Here is a 27,958-nt window from a genome sequence, read left to right on the forward strand (position 1 = left end):
ATGTGCACATCATTGTTAGGAAGGAACAATCAGTTCCATACATACAAGATGGGAAGCGACAGTCTGGGAAGGAGTACGGCAGAAAGGGATCTAGGGGTGATAGTGGACCACAAGCTGAATATGAGTCAGCAGTGTGATGCTGTTGCAAAAAAAGCAAACATGATTGAGTTAGCTGGTAAATCTCATTGCAGGAGGAATAACAGCTAATTCGAGTTAGGGCTTTAAATCGGAATCCTGTTTCACTGCAACGTGTAGACACGGGTAGTTACTTTGGGCTAGTCAATTTCTAAAATGGCAATCAGCTGGGAACATGCTAATGAAGTGTGGGATATAGTGTCGCCTTCATTAGCCTCCCTAGATTGAACTAGGGGGCTGGTGTAGACATACCCGTTGTTACAGTAACCTGGAGCAGCCAGTACAATGGGGATAGGGAGCCCCAGAACCAGGGTCCTGGACCCCTGCCCATCCCCCTAAGCCACCTAACTTCCCCTCCCTAAGCCAGCCAAAAAAATAACACACAGCAACTGGTCTCAGCCCTCTAGGAAGCCCCATCTCCTCTTTCATCCTGCTTCCCTGGCCCCAGGTGTTATCTGACGATCACTGGTTGCATTTTCTCCCTAGGATCAGCTGAGAGGCTGGCTGGGGCTATTCCCTACGTGCCTACCCTCAGTTTTCCCCCAAAGATCCCATCCCTCGCTGGGCACAGCACACACACAGAGTCACTACAGAACAGCTCAGGACAGTAGCAATCACACACAGCACAACAAAGCAAACAGTGAATATGGCCCCCACTACGTCACACCATGTTACGAGGCTTTTGTCTGAAGTTGTTTCTTCAGTGGGGGACCTTGGCTGTGTAGCTTGCACTGGGTGTCTGAACAGGGTCTTTGTTTGGCCCCTACTGCGCATGAGCAGGAGAATGAGCTGTGGTCCATGACAGCCGGGGCGTTTCTGTGAGGTCTGCTCTAGCTGGGGCGTTGCTACCAGCACGTGTCGTGGCCACGATTTGTGGGGGTTTTTCCACTCTCAGATTTTGACCACCCAAGGGAATGGGGAACTCCCTACAGCGTGGACTCTCCAGTCGGGGATTCATTGTGTTAAACATCAAAGCGGGAGAACCAGTGTCGACACTCATGTTTCCTGCAACTGCCCATTAAGCTTCCCCACAACTTGAAATGTAGATATCATTAGCACCTGCCATAAAATACAGAATTGTCATTAATAAGGTCAGTTGTTCAAATTCATTTACCTCACTTCTGACAACGTCACTTCAGAGTGTGTGAAGACATGACCAATCTGCTTCACCCCTGAGAACAGTCTCCACTGGTGGATGTCCTCTCTGACATTAACATTGTCTCTCCATCCAGGCATTTTTACTGCAATACTTACCCTAGAGCCTGGGCATGCACAGAAAGTCAGAGGGAACATATGCTACATGAAGGAGACACCATTCTGCCTGAGCATGAGACACGTTCTCCATGTCAGACTTGAATAAAACCAACTTCACCAACCGCTCCACCTTCATCCCGCTGGATCTCCATCCTCTTCTGTGCCATGTACGTCATCGCCCTCTTGGGGAACTTCGTCATCCTATTCATCATGAAGATGGAGTCGAGCCTCCATGAACCCATGTACTATTTCCTCTGCATGCTGGCCATCACCGATGTGATTGTGTCCACGTCCATTGTGTCCAAAATGCTGAGTATCTTCTGGTTTAGTTCCAGGAGATCAATTTGAGTGCCTGCCTCACCCAGATGTACTTTGTGTTCTGCTTCTTGGTGATAGAGTCTGGCCTTTCGTGTAGGCAGGCAGATGTTTAATTGAACAGTTGCACCCCAAGCCCAATGATGCTTGAGGTCTCAGACACCAGTATCTGCCACTTTTACTGGTCTGTGCTCCCTGGAAACTCACAAAACGTGAACGTTCTCTCGGCTGGTTAAGTTGCCTTTATTCTCATGAGTAGTGATGCGCTGCCTGTGTCCTAGAGGAAAGACATATCTCTGAGACTGATGCACTTTCATGATAATCTTATGATCTAATATTGACCTTCATGGTAATTTTCGGCAATATTATCACTTAGCTCCACTTTTCCTATATCGTAGGGTATTGGGTTACTTTTCAATCATGTATGTCATCGTTTCTTGTCTCCAAGGCCTAAAGGAGCTAAACTAATGTCTTGCAGCCTCAACCCTGAGGTTCTTGAGATACAGCTTCTGTCACTCATGTCTAGCGCTTGGTTCCTTGAAATACTGATCTGTCCTACGCTTCCATAGCCCCACAGTGTAATCCAGTTGTGGGTGTGAAAATAAAGGAGATCTCAGCGCTGGATCTGGACTACAGGGAGCTGAAGGAAGGATCCAGGCATAACAGCCTGCCTTCATAACTCTCTGCAGAAATCCAGTGTGGAAACAAGATGACCCTCAGCTACATGGGGGGGCCCTGTGTCACAGGAAAAAGGTCAATACAAGGACTGCCTTAGAAGTAGCGTCCTCTCGTAAATTAAGCCACAAAGTTCCTAATTTGTGGCTTACTATAAGTTAGGCCATCCAGTTACCCAATCCGCTGCCAGTTAAATAAGGCTTCAAAATGCACCATATAAGGAATCAATAGGTAGGGTCCGGGGAAAGGTAGCCTCTCCATAGTAGGAAGCAAAGAGGTCAGGTCCAGGAAGGGGTAATCCTCACCATATTAGGAAATGAAAGGATGATTCAGAAAAAAAGGGACAGGGCGGGTACCAAGAGACGGTAGGGATATAAGATGTTGTATGCGTCACTCAGGGCTCACTTCATTGGTCGCGAGGCGGAGGGGAGCAAGCGGTCTGGATGCTGTAACCGAATAAATCGCCTCTTACTATTCCACCCAGCTTTGTCCATCATTCAACCCTGCAACATCAGTGAGACTATGTGGTATAATATAATGATTAATCATACCATCGCACAATCGCTCTCTCTCAGTGGTCACTCGATAACAAGTCGGACGTCTTCCTGACACCCTCCTATTTGTGGATCTGTAGCTGGGTGACCCTTCTGAATTTGGAGCTGCAGGTCTTACTGCACAAGAGACAGTTGCTGGTGGCTATTGGAGAGAGGCAGGGCAGTTTTTGCTGCTCTTTTTTCCTTCTCCACCTCTCCTCGTCTGCGCTGCAGTGAGACCTCTCAAAATACACCACCCCCTCAGGGATTACCACTCTTTACTGAGGACAGTCCTGGGCAAAGTTCTCCCACGTGTCGATACCGATGCCACGCCTTTTCATGTTTGCCTTCAACATGTCCTTCCCCTGCATCTAGAAATTAAATCGAAAGAACGCGGCAGTTTTTTTGACCTCGGAAAACCTCGTTTTACGAGGAAGAATGTTTTTTTTTTCAAAAGTGGTCTTTCAAAAAAGCACTACATAATGCAAACTGTGCTTTTTTGAACAAGGGTATCTGGACTGCCTGGGTGCTCTCTTTCGAAAAAGCGGCTTGCAGAGAAGTCTGACTGCATTGTAAGTTACTGGGGAGTTTTAAACTGAAGGGGCTAGAAAAGGGGCCTTACAATTGCCTCATTATATCAGGCCAGACCACCGCAGCTGGCAGATCATATCCCAGCAGCCAAGAAACAATAGAGGAGAAAAGATTCTAGGAGGCCCTGGGATGGCCACACCCTCATGTACACGTAATGCACAAGTGCCTGGGAGAAGAACAGCTCCTGGCTCCGGAGACCTTGACCACTATAATAGGGTATGTCTACACTACAGCGCTAATTCGAACTAATTTAGTTCGAATTAGTTAATTCGAAGTAAGCTAATTCGAACTAACGGATCTAGACTAAAAAACTAGTTCGAATTAGTGTTTTGCTAATTCGAACTAGCATGTCCACACAGAGTGGACCCTGAACTGGGCTTAAGGATGGCTGGAAGCAGTGCCAGCAGGGCATCAGAGGAGGACTTAGAGCATGGAGCTGCTGTCTCAGGCTAGCCCAGGGCTGTGCTTAAAGGGATCCGACCCCCACCCTGGACAGACAGTTCTCAGGGGTTCCCCGCTTGCAAACCAGTCCTGGCTTGGAGTGCCCGGAGTACCCACACTGGGCACATCACACCACTCGGCCATCAGACCGGATGCACGTGCCGCAGGCTACCATCTGGGGAGAGGGGGCAATCGGGGGACTGCAGGAGAGGTTCCACCCCCAGAAGCCCACAGAGCCAGCCCAGTCCTCCCCATTGGGGGCTCGTGCCCCAGTCCTGCCTCACCTCCTTCCACATACCCTTCCCTAGCCCCTCTTCTTGATGTACAAAATAAAGGACACGTGTGTTCAAAAATAGAAACTCTGTTTATTTAACAAAACTCGGGGAAACTGGGAAAAGGAGGTGGGAGAGGGGAAGAGAGAGGCTGGGAGAGGGGAGGGGGAAAACTGGGAGGAGGGAGCTGAAAGGGGGAAGCAAGGGAAAGGAGGGGTGGGGAAACTCAAGGATCAGGGGTGGGGGTCTCGCCGGGCCAACCGCCTCCCAGCACGGCGAGGGAGGGGGCCTCGGTGTTCCCGGGGGGATGGGGTGGAGGGTGCGGAGGTTGAGGTGGGGGGTGTGGACATTGAGGAAGAGGTTGTGGGGGTTGAGGAGGGAGAAGTGGGAGGGGGAGCAGGAGTGGGAGGAGGGACAGCAGTTGGGGGGGCAGCAGGTGCAGGATCAGCACGGGGCACCATGCTCTGCAGCAGGAGCTGCAGGTTGGTGCTCAGCCCTCGGAGCTCAGCCAGCAGCTCATAGACTCATACTCATAGACTTTAAGGTCAGAAGGGACCATTATGATCATCTAGTCTGACCCCCTGCACCGTGCAGGCCACAGAATCTCGCCCACCCCTCTTAGAATAATCCTCTCACCTATGTCTCAGATATTGAAGCCTTCCAATACTTTGAAGGCCCCAACATGCAGAGAGTCCTTCAGCTGTGATCTGTGCCCAATGCTACAGAGGAAGGCGAAAAACCTCCAGGGCCTCTGCCAATCTACCCTGGAGGAAAATTCCTTCCTGACCCCAAATATGGCGATCAGCTAAACCCTGAGCATGTGGGCAAGACTCACCAGCCAGACACCCAGAAAGTTCCCTATAGCAACTCCTATCATCCCTCCATTGACCTATTTCCAACTGGAAATGAATGGTCAATTAGTTACCAAGATCATGTTATTTCATCCAACCATCCCCTTATCATAGAATCAGAACTGGAAGAGACCTCAGAAGGTCGTCAAGTCCAGCCCTCCGCTCTAGGCAGGACCAATCCCATCTAAATCAACCCGGCCAGGGCTTTGTCAAGCCGAGACTTAAATACCTCTAGGGATGGAGACTCCACTACTTCCCTAGGTAACCCATTCCAATGCTTCACTACCCTCCTAGTAAAATAGTTTTTCCTAATATCCAATCTGGACCTCTCCCACCACAACTTGAGACCATTGCTCCTTGTTCTGCCATCTGTCACTACTGAGAACAGCCTCTCTCCATCCTCTTTGGAACCTCCCTTCAGGAAGTTGAAGGCTGCTATCAAGTCCCCCCTCACTCTTCGCTTCTGCAGACTAAACAGACCCAAGTCCCTCAGCCTCTCCTCGTAGGTCATATGCTCCAGACCCCTAATCATTTTGGTTGCCCTCCGCTGGACCCTCTCCAATGCGTCCGCATCCTTTTTGTAGTGGGGGGCCCAGAACTGGACACAGTACTCCAGATGTGGCCTCACCAAAGCCGAATAAAGGGGAATAATGACATCTCTGGATCTGCTGGCAATGCTCCTCTTAATGCATCCTAATATGCCATTAGCCTTCTTGGCTACAAGGGCACACTGTTGACTCATATCCAGCTTCTCATCCACTGTAACCCCCAGGTCCTTTTCTGCAGAACTACTACTTAACTGGTTGGTCCCCAGCCTGTAACTATGCTTGGGATTCTTCCGTCCCAAGTGCAGGACTCTACACTTGTCTTTGTTGAATCTCATGAGATTTCTAGTGGCCCAATCCTCCAGAAATCTCATGAGATTCAACTCGTGGCGGACCTGCAGGTCTTCCCTCATCCACGCCTGTAGTGTGCAGTGCAGGGCTCGCAGGGCCCCAAGGTGCTGGTCCCTGTACTCCTGCTCCGTGCTGGCGGTCCGGAGCAGGCCGCGGGTGCGGAAGCATGTCCCGGGCGGGGTGGTGCGCCCTGCACGAGCAGCTGGTGCAGCTGTAGAGAAAGAAGAGAAGTGGTCAGTTCTCCCTGGGGACGCAGAGGATGATGCCCAGCCCCCTCCCCAACTCCTCAACATGAGGGTGACCATGTCCTGCACCGTCACAGCTGCTGTGCTTGTACAGAGGCCATGGTCAGGATGTCTGGCTCTCCCCGGGACTGGGAGCTGCCCCAAGACCACACCCATGTCCCTGTGCCATGTATAGTGTGGCCGGGGCGGTGGGGGGAGGGGGAGATGTCCCCTGCCTCCGTGTAGAGGGGACATGTGAAGGGAAATCATCCTGCTGGGTCCTGCCCCAGGGTCGGGAGCATGTCACATCTCTTTGCACAAGCATGTGCCTATTGGGCAATGGCCCCTGGGTGTCACGCAGCTGGAGCCACCTGCCCAAGGGTGGCATGGCACGTGCTCGCACGTGCACAGGTGTCTGCGTGATCTGTGGAAGGCATGGCCCACGCGCGCGGTCCCTGGTCTCCCTGCCACCTCCCCCCCCGAACTACTTAATTCAAACTACTTACCTGGTACGGTCTCCCTGGACGACGCTGCTGGCGGTGACCCTTCTGGTGCGCCCAGGTCAGGGCCCTCTGGTCCCGGCTCGATGTCCCCCGGGCTGGCACGGACCGCCCTGCCCCCCAAGACTTCATAGAATCATAGAATCATAGAATAATAGGACTGGAAGGGACCTCGAGAGGTCATCGAGTCCAGCCCCCCGCCCTCAAGGCAGGATCAAGCTCCGTCTACACCATCCCTGACAAATGTCTATCCAACCTGTTCTTAAATATCTCCAGAGAGGAAGATTCCACCACCTCCCTTGGCAATTTATTCCAATATTTGACCACCCTGACAGTTAGGAATTTTTTCCTAATGTCCAATCTAAACCTCCCCTGCTGCACTTTAAGCCCATTACTCCTTGTCCTGTCCTCAGAAACCAAGAGGAACAAATTTTCGCCTTCGTCCTTGTGACACCCTTTAAATATTTGAAAACCGCTATCATGTCCCCCCTTAATCTTCTTTTTTCCAAACTAAACAAGCCCACTTCATGAAGCCTGGCTTCATAGGTCATGTTCTCTAGACCTTTAATCATTCTTGTCGCTCTTCTCTGGACCCTTTCCAATTTCTCCACATCTTTCTTGAAATGTGGTGCCCAGAACTGGACACAGTACTCCAGCTGAGGCCTAACTAGTGCAGAGTAGAGCGGCAGAATGACTTCATGAGTTTTGCTTACAACACACCTGTTGATACAACCTAGAATCATATTTGCATTTTTTGCAACAGCATCACACTGTTGACTCATATTCAACTTGTGGTCCACTATGACCCCTAGATCCCTTTCCGCCATGCTCCTTCCTAGACAGTCGCTTCCCATCTTGTATGTATGGAACTGATTGTTCCTTCCTAAGTGGAGCACTTTGCATTTCTCTTTATTAAACCTCATCCTGTTTACCTCTGACCATTTCTCTAACTTGCTAAGGTCATTTTGAATTATGTCCCTATCCTCCAAAGAAGTTGCAACCCCACCCAGTTTGGTATCATCTGCAAACTTAATAAGCGTACTCTCTATCCCAATATCTACATCATTGATGAAGATATTGAACAGTACGGGTCCCAAAACAGACCCTTGAGGAACTCCACTTGTTATCCCTTTCCAGCAGGATTTAGAACCGTTAACAACAACTCTCTGACTACGGTTATCCAGCCAATTATGCACCCACCTTATCGTGGACCTCTCTAAGTTATATTTGCCTAGTTTATCAATGAGAATATCATGCGAGACCGTATCAAATGCCTTAGTAAAGTCTAGGTATATGACATCCACCGCTTCTCCCTTATCCACAAGGCTTGTTATCCTTTCAAAGAAAGCTATCAGATTAGTTTGGCATGACTTGTTCTTCACAAACCCATGCTGGCTATTCCCTATCACTTTATTACCTTCCAAGTGTTTGCATATGATTTCCTTAATTACCTGCTCCATTATCTTCCCTGGGACAGATGTTAAACTGACCGGTCTGTAGTTTCCTGGGTTGTTCTTATTCCCCCCTTTTTATAGATGGGCACAATATTTGCCCTTTTCCATTCTTCTGGAATCTCCCCTGTCTGCCATGATTTTTCAAAGATCATAGCTAAAGGCTCAGATACCTCCTCTATCAGCTCCTTGAGTATCCTGGGATGCATTTCATCAGGACCTGGTGACTTGCTGACATCTAACTTTCCTAAGTGATTTTTAACTTGTTCTTTGTGTATCCTATCTTCTAAACCTACCCTCTCTCTGCTTGTATTCACTACGTTAGGCACACCTCCAGACTTCTCGGTGAAGACCGAAACAAAGAAGTCATTGAGCATCTCCGCCATTTCCAAGTTCCCTGTTACTGCTTCTCCCTCCTCACTAAGCGGTGGGCCTACCCTGTCCTTGGTCTTCCTCTTGCTTTTAATGTATTTATAAAAGGTCTTCTTGTTTCCTTTTATGCCTATAGCTAGTTTGATCTCATTTTGTGCCTTTGCCTTTCTAATCTTGCCCCTGCATTCCCGTGTTGCTTGCCTATATTCATCCTTTGTTAGTTGTCCTAGTTTCCATTTTTTATATGACTCCTTTTTTATTTTGAGATCGTGCAAGATCTCCTTGTTAAGCCAAGCTGGTCTTTTGCCATATTTTCTATCTTTCCTACACAGCGGAATTGTTTGCTTTTGGGCCCTTAACAACGTCCCTTTGAAATACTTCCAACTCTCCTCAGTTGTTTTCCCCTTCAGTCTTGCTTCCCATGGGACCTTACCTACAAGTTCTCTGAGCTTATCAAAATCTGCCTTCCTGAAATCCATTACCTCAATTGTGCTGGTCTCCCTTCTACCTTTCCTTAAGATCATGAACTCTATTATTTCGTGATCACTGTCCCCTATACTGTCTTCCACTTTCAAGTTCTCAACTAGTTCCTCCCTATTTGTTAAAACCAAATCCAGAACAGCTTCTCCTCTGGTAGCTTTTTCAACCTTCTGAAACAGAAAGTTGTCTCCAATGCAGTCCAGAAACTTATTGGATAGCCTGTGCCCCGCTGTGTTAGTTTCCCAACATATGTCTGGATAGTTGAAGTCCCCCATCACCACCAAATCTTGGGCTTTGGATAGTTTTGTTAATTGTTTAAAGAAGGCCTCATCCACCTCTTCCACCTGGCTAGGTGGCCTGTAGTAGACTCCTAGCATGCTATCACCCTCGTTTTTTACTCCTTTTAGGTTAACCCAGAGACTCTCTACACGGCTATCTTCTACATTCATCTCCACTTCAGTCCAAGTGTGTTCATTTTTAATATACAAGGCAACCCCTCCTCTCTTTTTTCCCTGTCTGTCCTTCCTGAGCAAGCCGTACCCTTCCATACCAACATTCCATTCATGTGTCCCATCCCACCAGGTTTCTGTAATACCAATGATATCATAGATGTATTTATTGGTTAGCAATTCCAGTTCTTCCTGCTTATTACCCATACTTCTCGCATTTGTATATAGGCATCTAAGATACTGATTTGATCTTGCCTCCCTGTTGTGCCCTGACCCTCCTTTCTCCTTCCCATTATAGGCCGTAGTCCCCCCCATTTCCAACCCATCTCCCAGTCTCCGTCGAAAAAGGCGTTCTTCCTCGTGCAATGAGGTTTACCGCCGTCGAAAGAAAAGCCGCGTTCTTTCGATTTAATTTCAAAAGAACGCGGCTGCAGTCTAGACGCAGGTGAAGTTTTTTCGAAAAAAGGTTACTTTTTTCGAAAAAAACCCCTGAGTCTGGACACAGCCTCAGTCCCAGTCAATGCTTAGAACCCAGTGTCCTTCCTGGGAGAGACGGGGAGACGCTGAACTGAGAGGGACAGAAAAAATCCAACGCCCACACCAATCCAGCCTCTGTCCTGCCCATATGACCCCCGCCCTTGTCCCAGGGCAGCTTTTGTGGAAAAGGGAAACGTCTGTCCCCAGGACAAGCCTCCAGCCACACTCCACTGCCAGGAACATGCAACTTCAGTGCCTGTGCTGGGTGGGCAGGTCTCTGAGCGGGAGGGGAAGTAGAGTCCCGGAGTTCACCCCTCCCAGGGGCAGGAAGCTCCCACACTCCAGCTAGTTCTGGGAACCTCAGATTCACTTTGAGAGGATGGCAAGAGCTCAGCTTCCTTCATGCAGCCTCTGCCCTGCCCGAGCCGGAGTCCTCGTAGCATGACAGTGACAGTGGTTACAACTGGAAAGTCAGGACTGCTGGCTTTGGCCAGCTCACCTCACCTGTGCCTCAGTTTACCTAGCTGTAGAATGGGGATAAGTCCATGTTAACATGCTGCCATTCCTAGGGCTTCTCAGGTCCTTCAACGAAAGGGGCTGTGCAGTATCATGAGAGTTTGTTGTGAGAAGTATTGATTTGTGACACCTTACCAACGGTCCCAGGAGCCTGTAGAAGACGTGTGTCTCCTGTCAGTCTTCTGTGCCCAGATCTGTGTGTCTGCTGCCCACCCATCCCTGCTGGGCATCACATGGGATCAGACTCGATGGAAAGCTAGAAGCTATACCCAAATTTTTATTTTTGCCTACTCAACTATACTTTTTTAAGTATACACAAATGAGCAGCCAATTCCTCCCTACCTCAGCCTGGAGCCCAGGAGTTCTCCTCTCCCTTAGGGCAGGTGCCTTAATTGCTGTTTACTCCTACAGCTGGGTAATTAGCACAGAAGTGCAGACAGGCCAGTCTCCAGCCTGTTTTCTCTCAGATGCCGCTTCTTCCCTAGTGACTAAGCCAACGCCCCTGGGATGGCTCAAAGCTGGGTTATAACCAGTGCTCACCCCTGCCGGCTCTCGGTGCGGGACGCTGCTGACGACGCTGGGCTGAGAGAGGTGCCGGACGCGGCTGCCTGAGGGGGATTCCAGGGAAGACACGTCCCTCTCAGCACTCACAGGTACCAGCTCTGGCTGATTAGTTCACGTGCTCAACAAACCTGAGCAACCTGGGCATGATGAGATAGACAGTGGGTGTCCTGCCTCATTCAGAAACCGTCCAGCGAAGGAGCAACCACACCCGCCCAGCATCTGTTCCACTGTCCGTCTTTTCTTAAAAGGAAGAAGTTTTTCTTCAGACATAAAGACATAAGACTGGGTCAGACAGAAGGTCCATCCAGCCCAGTATCCTGTCTGCCAGCAGTGGCCAGTACCAGATGACCAAGAGGGAGGGAACAGAACAGGTAATCCTCACAAGATCCCTCCCTTGTCATCCACCTCCAGAGAAACAGAGGCTGGGGATACCATTCCTATCCATCCTGGCTAATAGCCATTGATGGGTCTAACCTCCATGAATCTATCTAGCTCTTTCTTGAACCCCGTTAGAGTCCTAGCCTTCACCGCATTTTTGTGAACAGGGGCATCTAACAAGGTGTTTCGAGAGGGCGTTTTGAAGGGGAGTTGGAAGGGGGTGCGGTACTCTTGCCATTCTTAAAAACTTTTACAATGAACTAAAACCAAAACTACTTGATTTAAATAAAAACCCTCTCAATAACCTAATTAGCTGTAGGAGAGATGCAGGCAGACGCCCAGAAGCAGAGTGGGGGCTATCCTGTTTATCGTGCTCAGTGTAATAAGTATGATTACCTGCCCTGTGGGTGGATGGCGGATGTGTGCATTCGGTGCAAGGAGCTTGTGGCCCTCAGAGACCACGTACGGGCTTGGGAGGCCAGGATGACTGAACTGGAGGAGCTAAGGGAGGCCAAGAGGTACGCAGATGAAGTTTTTTGGGACACTGTAGAATTGCCCCACCTCCGGTCAGACAGTCCCTGTGCTGTTAAGGAGGATGAAAAGCTCAAGGAAGACAGTCTGCTGGAGCAGAGGGAAATGATCCTGTAGTTGGGACCCTCCTTCCAGAGGATGTTATGGGATCATCTCGCACTAAGGATACACCTGCAGGGGAGGGGGGGAACTCCAGTCAGGACAAGGCAGGTGTTAAAAATGGGGGATTCAATCATTAGAAACATAGATAGCTGGGTTTGTGATGACCGGGAGAACCGTATGGTGACTTGCCTGCCTGGTGTGAAGGTGGCAGGTCCCTCGAGACATCTGGATAGACTTACGTGTAGTGCTGAGGAGGAGCCAGTGGTCGTGGTACATGCAGGTACCAATGACATAGGGAAGGGTAGGAGAGAGGCCAAATTTAGGCTGGTAGGAAAGAGGAAATCCAGGACCTCTATGGTGGCGTTCTCTGAAATGCTTCCAGTTCCACACGCAGGGCCGGGTAGACAGGCAGAGTTTCAGTATCAATGTGGATGAGACGATGGTGTAAGGAGGAGGGGTTTAGATTTACTAAGAACTGGGGACACTTTTGGGGTAGAGGAAACCTACACAGGAAGGATGGGCTCCACCTAAACCAAAATGGAACCAGACTGCTGGCACTTACCATTAAAAAGGTCGTACAGCAGTTTTTAAACTAAGGGCTGGGGGAAAGCCAACAGGTGCAGAGGAGCACATGGATCAGACAGAGACATCTCTTCGGGGAGGGTCTGTTAATAGAGATAATCTGTGTTCTAGTCAGGAGGAGAGGATGGAAGATGATAAACTACGGGTCAGAACTCATGAGACACAATCAAATGAAAAAGAGTCTAACACATCAGAAAATGGCAGACAGATAAACAGTGACAAATTATTAAAGTGCTCATACACAAACAGTAGAAGTCTAAATAATAAGATGGGTGAACTAGAGTGCCTAGTTTTAAAGTAGGATATCGATATAATAGGCATCATGGAAACTAAGTGGAATGAGGACAATCAATGGGACACAGTCATACAGGGGTACAAAACATATCAGAAGGACAGAGCAGGTCGTGCTGGTGGGAGAGTGGCACTAAACACTAAAGAAACTATAGAATCAAATGAAGTAAAAATCTAAAATGAGCCAAAATGTTCCATAGAATCTCTATGGGTAGTAATTCCATGCTCCAATAATAAGAATATGTCGGTAGGGATCTATTATCAACCACCTGATCAGGACAGTGATAGTGACTATGAAATGCTAAGGCTGATTAGAGAGGCTATCAAAATAAAAAACACAATAATACTGGGGGAATTCTACTATCCCCATATTGACTGAGCTACATCATCTCAGGGCGGGATGCAGAGATAAAATTTCTTGAAAGCTTAAATGACTGCTTCTTGGAGCAGCTGGTTCTGGAACCCACAAGGGGAGAGGCTGTTCTTGATTTAGTACTAAGTGGAGTGCAGGATCTGGTTCAAAAGGTAAATATAACTGGACCACTTGGAAATAGTGACCATAATGTAATAAAAATTAACATCCCTGTGGTGGGAAAAACACTTCAGCAGCCCAACACGGCGGCATTTCATCTCAGAAAGGGGAACTACACAAAATGAGGAAGTTAGTTTAACAGAAATTAAAAGGTACAAAAGTAAAATACTTGCAAGCTACACGGACACTTTTCAGACACCATAATAGTGGCCCAACTCAGATGTATACCCAAAACTGAAGAACACAGTAGTACCACCAAAAAACACAGTAGTGAACCAGAAAAGTGCTACCATGGCTTAACAACCATGTCAAAGAAGCAGTGAGAGATAAAAAGATATATTTTAAAAATGGAAGTCAAATCCTCATGAGGGAAATAGAAAGGACTGTAAACTTTGTCAAATTAAGTGTAAAAATACAGTTGAAAAGCCATAAAGAAGTTTGAAGAATAGCTAGCCAGAAACTCAAAAAGTAATAGCAAAAGGTTTTTTAAGTATATCAGTAGCAGGAAGCCTGCTAAAAAAAACCAGTAGGGCCCTTAGACAATTGAGATGCTACAGGAGCCCTCAAAGATGTTAAAGTCATTGCAGAGAAGCTTAATTAATTCTTTGCTTCAGTCTTCACAGCTGAGGAAGTTAGGGAGATTCCCAAACTGGAGCCAATCTTTTTAGGTGACAAATCTGAGGAATAGTTCCAAACTGAGGTGTCATTGGAGGAGATTTTGGAACAAACTGATAAACTTAACAGTAACAAGTCACCGGGACCAGATGGCATTCACCCAAGAGTTCTGAAACAACTCAAATGTGAAATTGCGGAACTATTAACTTGGTGTGTGACCTATCCTTTAAATCAGTTTCCGTACCTAATGACTGGAAGATAGCTTATGTGACACCTATATTTTAAAAGGGCACTAGAGATCATCCTGACAATTACAGAATGGTAAGTCTAATGTCAGTAATAGACAAATTAATTGAAACTATAGTAAAGAATAATGTCAGACATATGGCTGAATATAATTTGTTGGGAGAAAGTCAACATGGTTTCTGCAAAGGAAAATCATGCCTTACTAATCTGCTAGAGTTCTTTGAGGGATCAACAAACATATGGACAAGGGGGATCCAGTGGATATAGTGTACTTAGATTTCCAGAAAGCCTTTGACAAGGTCCCTCACCAAAGGCTCTTAAGCAAAGTCAATTGTCATGGGATGAGAGGGAAGGCTCTTTCATGGATTGAGAACTGGTTAAAAGACAGGAAACAAAGGGTAGGAATAAATGGTCCGTTTTCCAAGTGGAGAGAGGGAACTAGTGGGGTCCCCCAACAATCTGTCCTCCAACCCATCCTATTCAACATATTTATCAATGATCTAGAAAAAGAGGAAATTGTGAGGTGGCAAAATTTGCAGATGATGCCAAACTGCTCAAGATAGTTCAGAGCAAAGCAGACTGTGAAGAGCTTCAAAAAGATCTCATCAAACTAAGTGATTGGGCAACAAAATGGCAAATGAAATTTAAAGTTGATCAATGTAAATTAATGCACATTGGAAAATATTATCCCAAATGTACATAAAATATGATGAGCACTAATTTAGCTAGAACTACTCAAGAAGGAGATCTTGAAGTCATTGTGTAAAATTCTTTGAAAACACCCACTCAGTGTGCAGCGGCAGTGAAAAAAGCAATAGAACGTTACATAGTATTAAAAAAGGGATAGAGAATAAGGGAGAGAATATCTTATTACCTCTATATAAAACCATGGTACCTCCACATCTTGAACCCTACATGTAGATGTGGTTGCCTTGTCTCTAAAGAGATATTTTGGTATTGGAAAAGGTGCAGAAAAGGGCAACAAAAATTATTAGGGGTTTGGAACGAGTCCCATGTGAAGAGAGATGTAAAAGATTTGGACTTTTCAGCTTAGAAAAGGGGAGACTAAGGGGGGATAGGATAGAGGTCTATGAAATCATGAGTGGTGTGGAAAAAGTGAATAAGGAGAAGTTATTCACTTATTGCCACAATATAAGAACTAGGGGTCACCCAATGAAGTTAATAGGTAGCAGGTTTAAAACAAACAAAAGGAAGTTTTCCTACTGAGGGCTAAACATTGGGCCCTTATTTCCAAACAGAATGTTACTGGTTTTAGCTCACACCTGCTGGGCCCTGTTTGGCCTTTCTCCACAGGACTATAGAGCCTGTTATTGCTATTTAAGATAAATGAATGAAGTTCTTTAAGTCTCTCTCCCTCTCTCTCTCTCTGGCTCTTTGTCCAGCCTCCTGTCATATTTGTGGTTCTCTTCCGCAACCTTCTCCATTTTTCAACATTCCTTTTCCAATGCTGCCTCCAGGACTGCAGACTCACAGGTTCATCAATGCCATGTACAGAGGGAAAATCCTTCCCCTGTTCCAGATCCACACTCCCCAGCTATGTCTAGACTGCATCCCTTTTCCGTAAAAGGGACGCAAATTAGACATATTGCAATTGCTAATGAAGCGGGGATTTAAATCTCCCCCGCTTCATTAGCATAAAAATAGCTGCCGCTTTTTTTTCGGCGTGGAGCTCTGCCGGAAAAAAGCGCCAGTCTAGACGCGGATCTTTCGGAAAATAAAGCCTTTTCAAAAAGATTCCTTATCCCTCTTAAAATAAGGGATAAGGGATCTTTTCGAAAAGGCTTTATTTTCCAAAAGATCCACGTCTAGACTGGTGCTTTTTCCCGGAAAAGCTCCGCGCCGAAAAAAAGCGGCAGCCATTTTTATGCTAATGAAGCGGGGGAGATTTAAATCCTTGCTTCATTAGCAATTGCGATACGTCTAATCTGTATCACTTTTACGAAAAAGGGATGTAATTTAGACATAGTCCCCTAGTTTAGTATCCATGGATCACATTGGCCCTTTTGGTCATGGTATCGCACAGGGAGCCCACAATGAGTGAGGACCCGTAACATCGATTCAGGGTCTCTGGGTTCCATAACCTGGTGCCCTGGTCGGTGGGTCTGTCCTGCCTTCCCTGTTCTGAGCAGGTAACTTTGCATTTCTCTTTATTCAGCCCTTCTGTTTGCCTGGTTCCCACTCACCAAATGCTCCAGATCAATCCATGCCTGTCCTGGACTCCTCATTGTCACCCCTCTGCCGGCCTTTGGGTCATGCACAAGCTTTATCTGCAGCGAGTTTCATATTACATTCTATTTCTCACCCATTACAAAGATAGCTTCCCCAATTATCACCCCTATGTCACTACCTCACAGAAACTTACCTTCCCCCTCACCCCCAATCTGTTCTAACTTTGATTTGTCAATTTCACATGCGTTCGCTTTTTTTTTTTGATTGTATCACTTTGGTATCTATGGTTGTGCCGATTTTCTTCCCCATACTGATCTGAGGAAGTGGGTCTGGCTCACAAAAGCTCATCACCTAATAAACCATCTTGTTAGTCTTTAAAGTGCTACATAGTTCTGTCTTTTTTTTCAGCTCCACCAGATTAACATGGCTCCATCTCTATCACTATTTACATCCGGATCCTTGATGAAAACAGTGACTAGCATCAGGCCCAGAACTGAGCCCTGCCGATCCCCCCTGGAAACAACCCCATTCGCTGGCAATTGCGTCAGTCAGAGTTTAGTCCATGTTACAGCTCTTGAGTGTTGTATGTTGTGTCTCATATTAACATTGCGTCTCCTTCCAGGCATTTGTACTGCAACCATAACGCAGACTCTGGGCTCAAAGAAATCGGGGAACATGCAGGAGACACCGATCTTCCTCAGAATCGGACACCTTCTCCCGTACCCCATGTCAATGTCCAACACAACTGACTTCACCAACCCCACCATCTTCATCCTGCTGGGAATTCCTGGCGCGGAGACGGCCCATGTCTGGATCTCCATCCCCTTCTGTGCCATGTATGCCATGACTCTCCTGGGGAACTTCACCATCCTCTTCATTGTGAAGACAGAGCCGAGCCTCCATGAGCCCATGTACTATTTCCTCTGCATGCTGGCCATCACTGACCTAGTCCTGTCCACGTCCATCCTGCCCAAAATGTTGAGCATCTTCTGGTTCAATTCCAGAGAGATCAATTTCAGTGCTTGCTTCACCCAGATGTACTTTGTGCTCTGCTTCTCAGCGATGGAGTCCGGGATCTTCGTGGCCATGGCGTTGGATCGTTACGTGGCCATCTGCCATCCCCTGAGACATTCCACCATCCTGACAAGCCCCATTGTGCTCAAGATTGCTCTGGCCGTGGTGCTGCGCAGTGCCATTCTCACTCTGCCCTGCCCATGCCTGGCGAGTCAATGGCCCTATTGCCGAACCAACAGAATTCCTGAGACGTTCTGCTCCAACGCAGGTCTGGTGAACCTGGCCTGTGCTGACACCCGTGTCAATAGTTACTACGGCCTGTTTATGCTTTTCGGTGTAAATGGTCTGGATGCGATTTTCATTGTTTTGACCTACACCCAGATCCTCAGGGCCATCTTCAAACTCCCTACGAAGGATGCCCGGCTCAAGACTTTTGGGACTTGTAGCTCCCACCTCTGTGCCATCTCAGCCTTTTACATCCCAGGTCTCTTCTCCTCCCTTGTGCTCCGTTTTGCACAAAACGTGCCTTTGCATTTCCACGTTCTCATTGCCAATGTGTGCCTGTCATTGACCCACATGCTACACCCCATCATCTATGGGGTGAGGACCAAACAGATCCGGGAACGATTCTTCCAGCTTATCAGTCATAAAGTCGCCTAAAGTTTTCTTCAATGGTACTTGAAGAAGGAGGAGTGGGCCTCTCTACTAAAGGGAACTTACAGAGGAATTCGGCCTCCAGACCTTCAATACCACAAAATGTGATTGAGCTCTCTGCAGAGGTAGCTGGTGACATGGTGCTTGGCCCTCTCACCATCTACACAGAGGAAAAATATTGCTTATATTTTCTTTTTCAGGGCAGTTTATATTACCCAGAGCTCTGTCCTTTTATTTTGTCTCTGCTGAGGTCTGATTGGCTACTTCTAGTTCCCACCGAAGGGGGTGGTTCACTGGTCAGTTCGTGGCTCTGATGCTCATAACGCGGAGGATCTGCTGTGACCATTTCTGAGTGGTTCCCAACGTGCTGGTTGTTGTGTGGCTGTCGCTGCACATGCAGGGGATGTGTTTAGAGACCTATTCACACTGGCTCCAGGGGCTCTTCCTTGCGTGGTAAGAGCTCGTGTTGAGCAGAGACCCTCTGAGCTGTGTGACTGGGCAAGCGTCTTGCAAGTGTCGGGCACAGCATTAGCAGAGCCGTGTGCATCTGGCAACTTGAGGGTAGGTTCCTTTCCCTCGCTACCTTTGAACCCCTGGCCAGATGCTTCTGGACCCCTGCTGCTGGCTGTGCGGGGAGGGTGATATTTAGGTGTCCTCTCCCCTCCTCATCCCCCATCCATGCACCCCAGCTCTACAGAGGGGAGGGGCAGGGCTCAGGAGCAGGATGGGGATGCCGGTCTCTGCTGGGATCTGAACGAGGCTTCAGACTGGGTGTACCTGGGCCTGAAGGGACAGTGCACGGTCCTCAGCCACTCCCCATGCAGCCAGCACACCCATACTCAGTGTCAGTGTCACACACATGGATTCTGCATGTGTGTGTCTGTGTGTGTGTGACACACAGACACACACAGTGCCAGTCGTACATGGACACACACTCTGTCTCTGTCATACTCAGCTCCCAACACACGCTAGTGTGTTATAGGTGTCGTTCTCACTTCTCCATGTTTCCTGCAATGCCCAGAAATGCTCCCTAATTGCCTTCTCGAGGGCAATTATTGTAGCTTTTTGGCTGCTCTGAATATACAAAATTTTCATTTTTCTCTCATTTCAAATGTACTTCTTTCTGTAATGAGTTATAAGATTTCTATCGTAACCTGGCAGGTGCAATAATCCCTGTGGTTACTTAGGTATATGTATATTTTACTGCTAGTGCACATCTATGCATTATCTCTATATTTGTGCACACCACAAAATTCATTCTGCACATGGACGGAAAAATAGAAGGAACTGTTGATTTTGTAGGCTATGTAGTTATTTAAAGTGAATTGTATTAGGCCAGAATCAAAGAACTAGATGGGACCCCGAGATGTCATCAAGTCCAGTCCCCTGCATTCATGGCAGGACCGAGCACCGTTTAGATGTGTTATACCAGCGTGCCTTCACTTCTGGTAGCAACAGGTTTCAGCTTCACAGAGTGAGCAGCATCTCTGCTGCTTGCTTCAAATACAGCCTCAAGGAAGGTCTAGTGTTCTATGAAGACATGCAGATGAAAGTAGCTTCCCCACCTGGTTTTCTCAGGACAAGGTCTCATGTATTTTGGGTTTTATTAAAGTTATGATTTCCCAAGGGCTTAGAAATTCCATACACACCTCTGTGCCAGTTACAAATACAGTCACACTCCCACCATTTAATAGTGCGATACGTCTTTCCTGGCTTGAGCCCCAGTAGAGGCATGGTTCCTGCTGGAATTTTGCAGAGGGAGCTTTATTTTCCTGTTCTGGGCACCCCCTTCTTCTACTCTGATTCTGTCTGCACCTACACTCTGTGCCTATCTACAACAGCGTCTGCCCCTCTTCTGTTATTGGTCTGTGCTCCCTGGAAACTCACAAAATGAGAACTTTCTCTCGGCTGGGTAAATTGCCTTTATACTCATGACCAGTGATGCGCACGCAGCCTGTGTCCTTTAATGAAGACCCGTGTCTGAGACTGATGCGCTTTTATGATACCTTTATGATCTAATATTGACCTTCATGGTAATTTTCAGCAATATTATCATTTAGCTCCACTTTTCCCATAATCGTAGGGTATTGGGTTACTTTTCAGTCATGTATGTCATCGTTTCTTGTCTCCAAGGCCTACAGTAGCTAAACCAATGTCTTGCAGACTCAACCCTGAGGTTCTTGAGATACAACTTCTGTCACTCATGTCTAGTGCTTGGTTCCTTGAAATACTAATCTGTCCTACGCTACCCTAGCCCCACAATGTAAACCTTAATAACGTGCAGTGAGACTATAGAATATAACATAATGATTAGTCATCCCATCACACAATAAATTAGTAAAGAACTAACAGGCTTAGTGCATCACATTCTCCACATCCCCCTGGACTACACTTTGGATAGGCCACCTCCTACCTACACACAGGCCCCTTGAGCACCCATGCAGCAGCACCCATGAGTGCCCCGGGAAAGAGAGAGCCCAGCTGTGGCAGGGATGGAGGTGGAGAAGATCCAGAGAGTGATGGGAGAGGAGTACAGAAGCCAGGGGCAAGCTGTGACATAGGAAAGTCCCATGACCTCATGTGATTTGGTACTTGGCAGGCAGACATGAGGGATGTCAATGCATAGGCAACTACACAATTAACCAATAAACATGGGCTTATCTGTTAATACTGTCCACTACACGCAATAAGTAACAGTTAATTCGAGGGAAGGGTTTTGGATCAGACTACCGCGTCTACACGTGGCAAGTTAAATCGGGCGACCAGCAACTGACATTTTAAAATGGTGACTGGCCACGAATATGCTTATCAAGCCCGAGATATTTAAATCCCGCGCTTCATTAGCATCTTCGGTATGCTTCATTTGCCTCCCTAGTCCAAACTAGGGGGCAAGGGTAGACAAACCCATAGACAGACAGACATCCTGTACCTTCCAGGGCACACGAATCAAATCATCACCTTAACAAGTGATTTTTATTACAAAACTGAAGATATATTGATAGCGCAGACTTGGTTGCTAGATGTTACAGAGCAACTAAGGAAAACAAATTATAACAGAGAGAAAATCTCTGGGTACAGTGCTTAGATGGTAAATGGAGAGGAGAGACATAGGTCCACATTGAGAAGTTTGAACCAAACCACAAAATAAAGAAAAATACCCTCATCACGACTAGATTCACTTTCTTCCCTTTTATTAACTCACGATCGTCTCTTTGTTCAGTCCCCTTCCATGCCCCGAATTCCTTGGAGATATGGCAGTCCCGCTTGGGCATACATCATTCTGTGACTCTCAACTCCTGGTTTCTTTCTCCCACATAAAGAAAGCAGGCAAGGAATCTATAGCCAATTCAGATTTCAACCCTCTGTCTTGATTAGCTCTCCCAATGACCAGCACCCTTGCTACCTGAGTTTAACCCCTTAGTCACCAGCTGCTGGTCAGCACTCTTCGGGAACATCTAGACTACATGGCTCCGTCGAGGGAGCCAAATAGATTTATTTGTTCGGCAAAGGGAAATGAAGCCGCGATTTAAAAAATTGTGGCTTCATTTTAATTTAAATGGCTGCTCCGCTGAGCCAACAAACAGCTGATCAGCTGTTTGTTGGCTCAGCGCGCTAGTCTGGATACTCCCCTGTCGACATGAAAGCCCTTTATCGACCTCCCCGGTAAACCTCATCCTACGAGGCATAACGGGGAGGTCGATAAAGGGCTTTCAGGTCGGCGTGGGAGCGTCCAGACTAGCGCACTGAGCCCACAAACAGCTGATCAGCTGTTTGTCAGCTCAGCGCGGCAGCCATTTAAATTTAAATGAAGCTGCTATTATTTAAATCACGGCTTCATTTGCCTCTGCAGATAAGCCTAATCTACATGGCTTCATCTACTTTGATGAGTCAATCCACCTGAGTGGTCCTGGCCATTGGAGGCCAAGAAGAACAAATTTTCTCCCTCCTTGTAACAACCTTTAGATACTTGAAAACCACTCTCATGTCCCCTCTCAGTCTTCACTTTTCCAAACTAAACAAGCCCAATTCTTTCAGTCTTCCCTCTTACATCATGTTTTCTAAACCTTTAATCATTTTTTTCAGCTCTTCTCCAATTTCCCCACATCTTTATTGAAATGTGGTGCCCAAAACTGGACACAATACTCCAATTGAGGCCTAATCGGTGCAGAGTAGAGCAGAATGACTTCTCGTGTCTTGCTCACAACATTCCTGTAAATGCATCCCAGAATCATGTTTGCTTTCTTTGCAACAGCATCACACTGTTGACTCCAATTTAGCTTGTGGTCCACTATAACCCCTAGATCCCTTTCTGCAGGACTCCTTCCTAGACAGTCACTTCCCATTCTGAATGTATGACACTGATTGTTCCTTCCTAAGTGGAGCACTTTGCATTTGTCCTTATTAAACTTCATCCTATTTACCTCAGACCATTTATCCAGTTTTTCCAGATCATTCTGAATTTTCACCCTATCCTGCAAAGCAGTTGCAACCCCTCCCAGCTTGGTATCAATTGCAAATTTAATAAGCGTACTCTCTATGCCATCATCTAAATCACTGAAGATATTGAACAGATCCGGTCCCACAACAGACCCCTGCGGAACCCCACTTGTTATGCCCTTCCAGCATGACTGCAAACCATTAATAACTACTCTCTGAGAACGGTTATCCAGCCAATTATGCACACACCTTATAGTAGCCCCATTTAGGTTGTATTTGCCCAGTTTATTGATAAGGAGGTCACGTGAGACCGAATCAAATGCTTTAGAAAAGTCTAGGCCCAGCTACACTGGGCCAAATTACGGAAAAGCCTCCTCTCCTGAAAGAACCCTTCTTCCTTCTGGGAGGAGAAAGATAGGGCTTCCGAAAGAGCGGGTCTGCTCTTCTACAAAAAAAAGCGGAAAAGTCAGCACGTTCCCTGGATGTGGCGGAATTTTTCCGGGATACCTCTTCTGTGTAATAGTCAAGACTCCTGGCTGCTGTCTGTCATTCTGCCAGCCAATCTCTGTCTGTCCTTGGCCAATTCACGTCTCCCTGTACCTCAGTTTACCTATCTGTGGAATGGGGCCACGTGCTCCTGGGCATACTGTCATTCCTAGGCCTTCTCAAGATCCTTCTGTAAACGGGGCTGTCCAGTATCACCACAGTTACTGATGAACATTATTGATTTGTGATGTCTTAACGACCGCTCTGTGTGTCTGCTGAACGTGTTGTGTCTCTTGTCAGTCTTCTGTGTGCAGATCCGTGTGCCTGCTGCCCACCCAACCCTCCTGGGCATTGATAGGGTTTTAGGCACTTTGCAGATCTAGGCACTATCCCTCTGTTTTCCCCTCAATCAACTCAAAATATCAACTACACACAAGCACACAGAACAGCCAGATCTTCGCTGCCTCAGCCCAAAGCCCAGGAGTTCTCAACTTCCTTTGGGAATGGCCCTGAATTGCTGTTTACCCCTACAGCTGGGTAATTAGCCCAGAAGCCCAGACAGGCTGGTCTGCAGCCTCTTTGCATCCAGATGCTCACTTGTCTCTTGGAGACTGAGGGAACCCCATTGGGACTGCCCAGCGCTGTATTATAGATGGTGCACAGCCCTGTGCCGGCTCTCAGTGTGGGACGCTGCTGCAGACGCTGGGCTGAGAGAGGTGTGGGATGTCGCTGCCTGAGGGGGGTTCCAGGGAAGACACGTCCCTCTCAGCACTCACAGGTACCATCAACTCTTTTTTTTTAATAAACTTTCCGATACATTTTCATACCTTGTACTGATGTTGAACACGCTCCTGCCTTTGTTTTGCCTCCTTGGTTCATTGGTTTGGCTTTGCTTCTGACTCACTGCATACATCTGCTTCTGAATGTGACCTGTGGTTGATCAGATGGTTGTAGCTGTGGAGTTCATATATTTCAGGTTCTACTGTGGATGCTATTTAATATCCTTGAGTGCCAATGGATTAGAAAGTATGTCAGCATCGTAGATGATATCTGTAACTCATCCTGAATCTTTCCTTGATACACTTCATAATATCTAACAGCAAAAGACGTACTTGGCCATTGTAGAACTCGTATCAAATTAAGGCTAAATAAGGGGGCTTTAGATATGAAAATTACTTTACTCAAATCTAGGTAATTCTTTTATAATTTCCAGTACAACTCATCTGATGAACATTTACTTTTTTTTGTTAGTCTCTAGGGATACGGCTAGACTACCCAGTTTATCCAGAACACTGGAAAAACTGTTTCATGTCCAGGGAACACGTTTACTCTTCCGTTTTTTTGTGGGTTTTTTTTTTGTGGAAGAGAAAACACACTCTTTTGGAAGCCTTCCGTATGCCTCATTCCACTAGGAATAAGGGAGCTTCTGAAAGAGGAGTTTTTCTGACATTTGGCCCAGTTTAGATGGGCCAAATGTTGGAAAAGCCTCTTCCAACAAAAGAATCAGCAAAGCAAAGAAAAAGGTGGAGCGCATTTTGCGTAGCTTTTTCCAACAAAAACTTGTAATCTAGACCTAGACTAAGGTACCGCAGGACTACTCATTGCTTTTAAATGTACAGACTAACAGGTTTGCCCCTCTGACGCTTGATACGATCTAATTTTTCATCCTTAGTGCTGACAAGCCTGGACGTTTCCCTGATGTCTTTAATGTCAATGATCAATTTTCATAACTTCTAATTAGTATTATTTTTTTCTAATTGGCGTCTATTTTCCCTTTCCCCCCATTTCTCTCATATTGGTTTTTCCCTCTAAATTGCTGCATTCACTTTGCAACTTAACCAGAGTTTTCTCAAAGTTGTCCCCTCTCTTCAGTGTGGAATATTATGTTTTTAACTATCTAATAAAAAGACTCCCAGTTTTCACTCCCATTTTAGTGAGTATAATTTTCCTCCCAAGCAGTTTTGCTGATAATTTGCATCTCTGTTTTAAAGGAGTAAGTATCTATAGACATTACTAGCTGGGGACTGTTCTCTCTCTTGGAATAAAATCAATTCCATGCGTATTCGGCTTTTCTCCACGCTATACCCCCTTCCTTGTCTCTTCTCTCAATCAAGCAGACTTTTCAGTCTGTCCTCTTATGGTGGCATCCTCCATTCAGAGAGTCACAGAAATTAACTTGCTCTCTGCAAAGTGCTTTAGGGTATGTCTACACTACACAGTCCCCAGCTAGTAATGTCTAGTTTGAACTAGGGTGGCTAATGTAGGCATTCAAACTTGCAAATGAAGCCCGGGATTTAAATATCAGGAAGCGGTGTGTTCAACCGCAGCTGTCTCTCTCCTCAGGGAGGTCAGCCCTACCCAACACTCCTTCGAGGCTGCGGGACAGGATGGGCTCCCAAAGGCACCAGATCCCCTCCCCCGGCTGAGGTGTCCCTCACCTCCCCCCTTCGGCAGCCCGTCAGCCGGCTCCCCTGCATCTACAGACTGCCCGAGCCGGGTTTTCACTGACCCTCCAGGTTCTGCTTCCAGGAGGCTAATGGCAGAGCCACCCCCCCGCTAGGAGTCCAGATTCACCCCCTAAGTTTTAGCTCACACCTGCTGGGCCCTGTTTGGCCTTTCTCCACAGGACTATAGAGCCTGTTATTGCTATTTAAGATAAATGAATGAAGTTCTTTAAGTCTCTCTCCCTCTCTCTCTCTCTGGCACTTTGTCCAGCCTCCTGTCATATTTGTGGTTCTCTTCCGCAACCTTCTCCATTTTTCAACATTCCGTTTCCAATGCTGCCTCCAGGGCTGCAGACTCTCAGGTTCATCAATGCCATGTACAGAGGGAAAATCCTTCCCCTGTTCCAGATCCACACTCCCCGGATACGTCTAGACTGCATCCCTTTTCCGTAAAAGGGACGCAAATTAGACATATTGAAATTGCTAATGAAGTGGGGATTTAAATCTCCCCCACTTCATTAGCATAAAAATTGCTGCCACTTTTTTTTCGGCATGGAGCTCTGCCGGAAAAAAGCGCCAGTCTAGACGTGGATCTTTCGGAAAATAAAGCCTTTTCCAAAAGATTCCTTATCCCTCTTAAAATAAGGGATCTTTCAGAAAAGGCTTTATTTTCCAAAAGATCCGCATTTAGACTGGCACTTTTTCCCGGCAAAGCTCCATGCCGAAAAAAAGTGGCAGCCATTTTTATGCTAATGAAGCGGGGGAGATTTAAATCCCCGCTTCATTAGCAATTGCGATACGTCTAATTTGCATCACTTTTACGAAAAAGGGATGTAATCTAGATGTAGCCTAAATGTTTAGACTGTAATTTTCCATTCCCTCATCTCTGTCTCTGGCTGACCTGTTTGTTGACAGTTTCAGCCATAACATTTCACCCAAACAAGTAGGAAACAAGACGTCTTGCCCATTCTTGTTTTCAGTGATAACTGTTCAGTGAGGATCCTTACACCCTCATGCATCACAGCATGACATAGTCCCCTAGTTTAGTATCCATGGATCACATTGGCCCTTTTGGTCATGGTATCGCACAGGGAGCCCACAATGAGTGAGGACCCGTAACACCGATTCAGGGTCCCTGGGTTCCATAACCTGGTGCCCTGGTCGGTGGGTCTGTCCTGCCTTCCCTGTTCTGAGCAGATAACTTTTCATTTCTCTTTATTCAGCCCTTCTGTTTGCCTGGTTCCCACTCACCAAATGCGCCAGATCAATCCATGCCTGCCCTGGACTCCTCATTGTCACCACTCTGCCGGCCTTTGGGTCATGCACAAGCTTTATCTGCAGCGAGTTTCATATTACATTCTATTTCTCACCCATTACAAAGATAGCTTCCCCAATTATCACCCCTATGTCACTACCTCACAGAAACTTACCTTCCCCCTCACCCCCAATCTGTTCTAAAATTTGATTTGTCAATTTCACATGCGTTCGCTTTTTTTTTTATTGTATCACTTTGGTATCTATGGTTGTGCCGATTTTCTTCCCCATATTGATCTGAGGAAGTGTGTCTGGCTCACGAAAGCTCATCACCTAATAAACCATCTTGTTAGTCTTTAAAGTGCTACATAGTTCTGTCTTTTGTTTCAGCTCCACCAGACTAACATGGCTGCATCTCTATCACTATTTACATCCGGATCCTTGATGAAAACAGTGACTAGCATCAGGCCCAGAACTGAGCCCTGCCGATCCCCCCTGGAAACAACCCCATTCGCTGGCAATTGCCCATTGACAGTGGCTTTCGGAGATCTGTCCGTCAGTCAGAGTTTAGTCCATGTTACAGCTCTTGAGTGTTGTATGTTGTGTCTCATATTAACATTGCGTCTCCTTCCAGGCATTTGTACTGCAACCATAACGCAGACTCTGGGCTCAAAGAAATCGGGGAACATGCAGGAGACACCGATTTTCCTCAGAATCGGACACCTTCTCCCGTACCCCATGTCAATGTCCAACACAACTGACTTCACCAACCCTACCATCTTCATCCTGCTGGGCATTCCTGGCGCGGAGATGGCCCATGTCTGGATCTCCATCCCCTTCTGTGCCATGTATGCCATGGCCCTCCTGGGGAACTTCACCATCCTCTTCATTGTGAAGACGGAGCCAAGCCTCCATGAGCCCATGTACTATTTCCTCTGCATGCTGGCCATCACCGACCTAGTCCTGTCCACGTCCATCCTGCCCAAAATGTTGAGCATCTTCTGGTTCAATTCCAGAGAGATCAATTTCAATGCCTGCCTTACCCAGATGTACTTTGTGCTCTGCTTCTCAGTGATAGAGTCCGGGATCTTTGTGGCCATGGCATTGGATCGCTACGTGGCCATCTGCCATCCCCTGCGACATTCCACCATCCTGACAAGCCCCATTGTGCTCAAGATTGCTCTGGCCGTGGTGCTGCGCAGCGCC

General features: G+C 47.0%; 1 protein-coding gene across 1 annotated transcript; it reads left to right on the forward strand.

Annotated features, from left to right (window-relative positions):
• Positions 1-1,554: 1,554 nt before the first annotated feature.
• LOC149526135 (olfactory receptor 52E4-like) lies at positions 1,555-27,513 on the forward strand. Its single transcript, XM_089775022.1, has 3 exons — positions 1,555-1,702; positions 17,086-17,299; positions 27,387-27,513. The coding sequence occupies exons 1-3, from the start codon at positions 1,555-1,557 to the stop codon at positions 27,511-27,513; spliced, it is 489 nt and encodes a 162-aa protein (XP_089631148.1).
• Positions 27,514-27,958: the final 445 nt, after the last annotated feature.

Source organism: Pelodiscus sinensis, chromosome 1 (genome assembly GCF_052426305.1).
Source record: "Pelodiscus sinensis isolate ZL-2025 chromosome 1, ASM5242630v1, whole genome shotgun sequence".
Lineage (NCBI taxonomy): Eukaryota > Metazoa > Chordata > Testudines > Trionychidae > Pelodiscus > Pelodiscus sinensis.

Coding starts and splice junctions, on each gene's coding strand:
- LOC149526135 (XM_089775022.1), top strand. CDS start 1,555: ATGTACGTCATCGCCCTCTTGGGGAACTTCGTCATCCTATTCATCATG. Junction 1,703..17,085: donor CATTGTGTCCAAAATGCTGA/GTATCTTCTGGT, acceptor GTCTCCTTCCAG/GCATTTGTACTGCAACCATA. Junction 17,300..27,386: donor TCCATCCCCTTCTGTGCCAT/GTATGCCATGAC, acceptor GTCTCCTTCCAG/GCATTTGTACTGCAACCATA.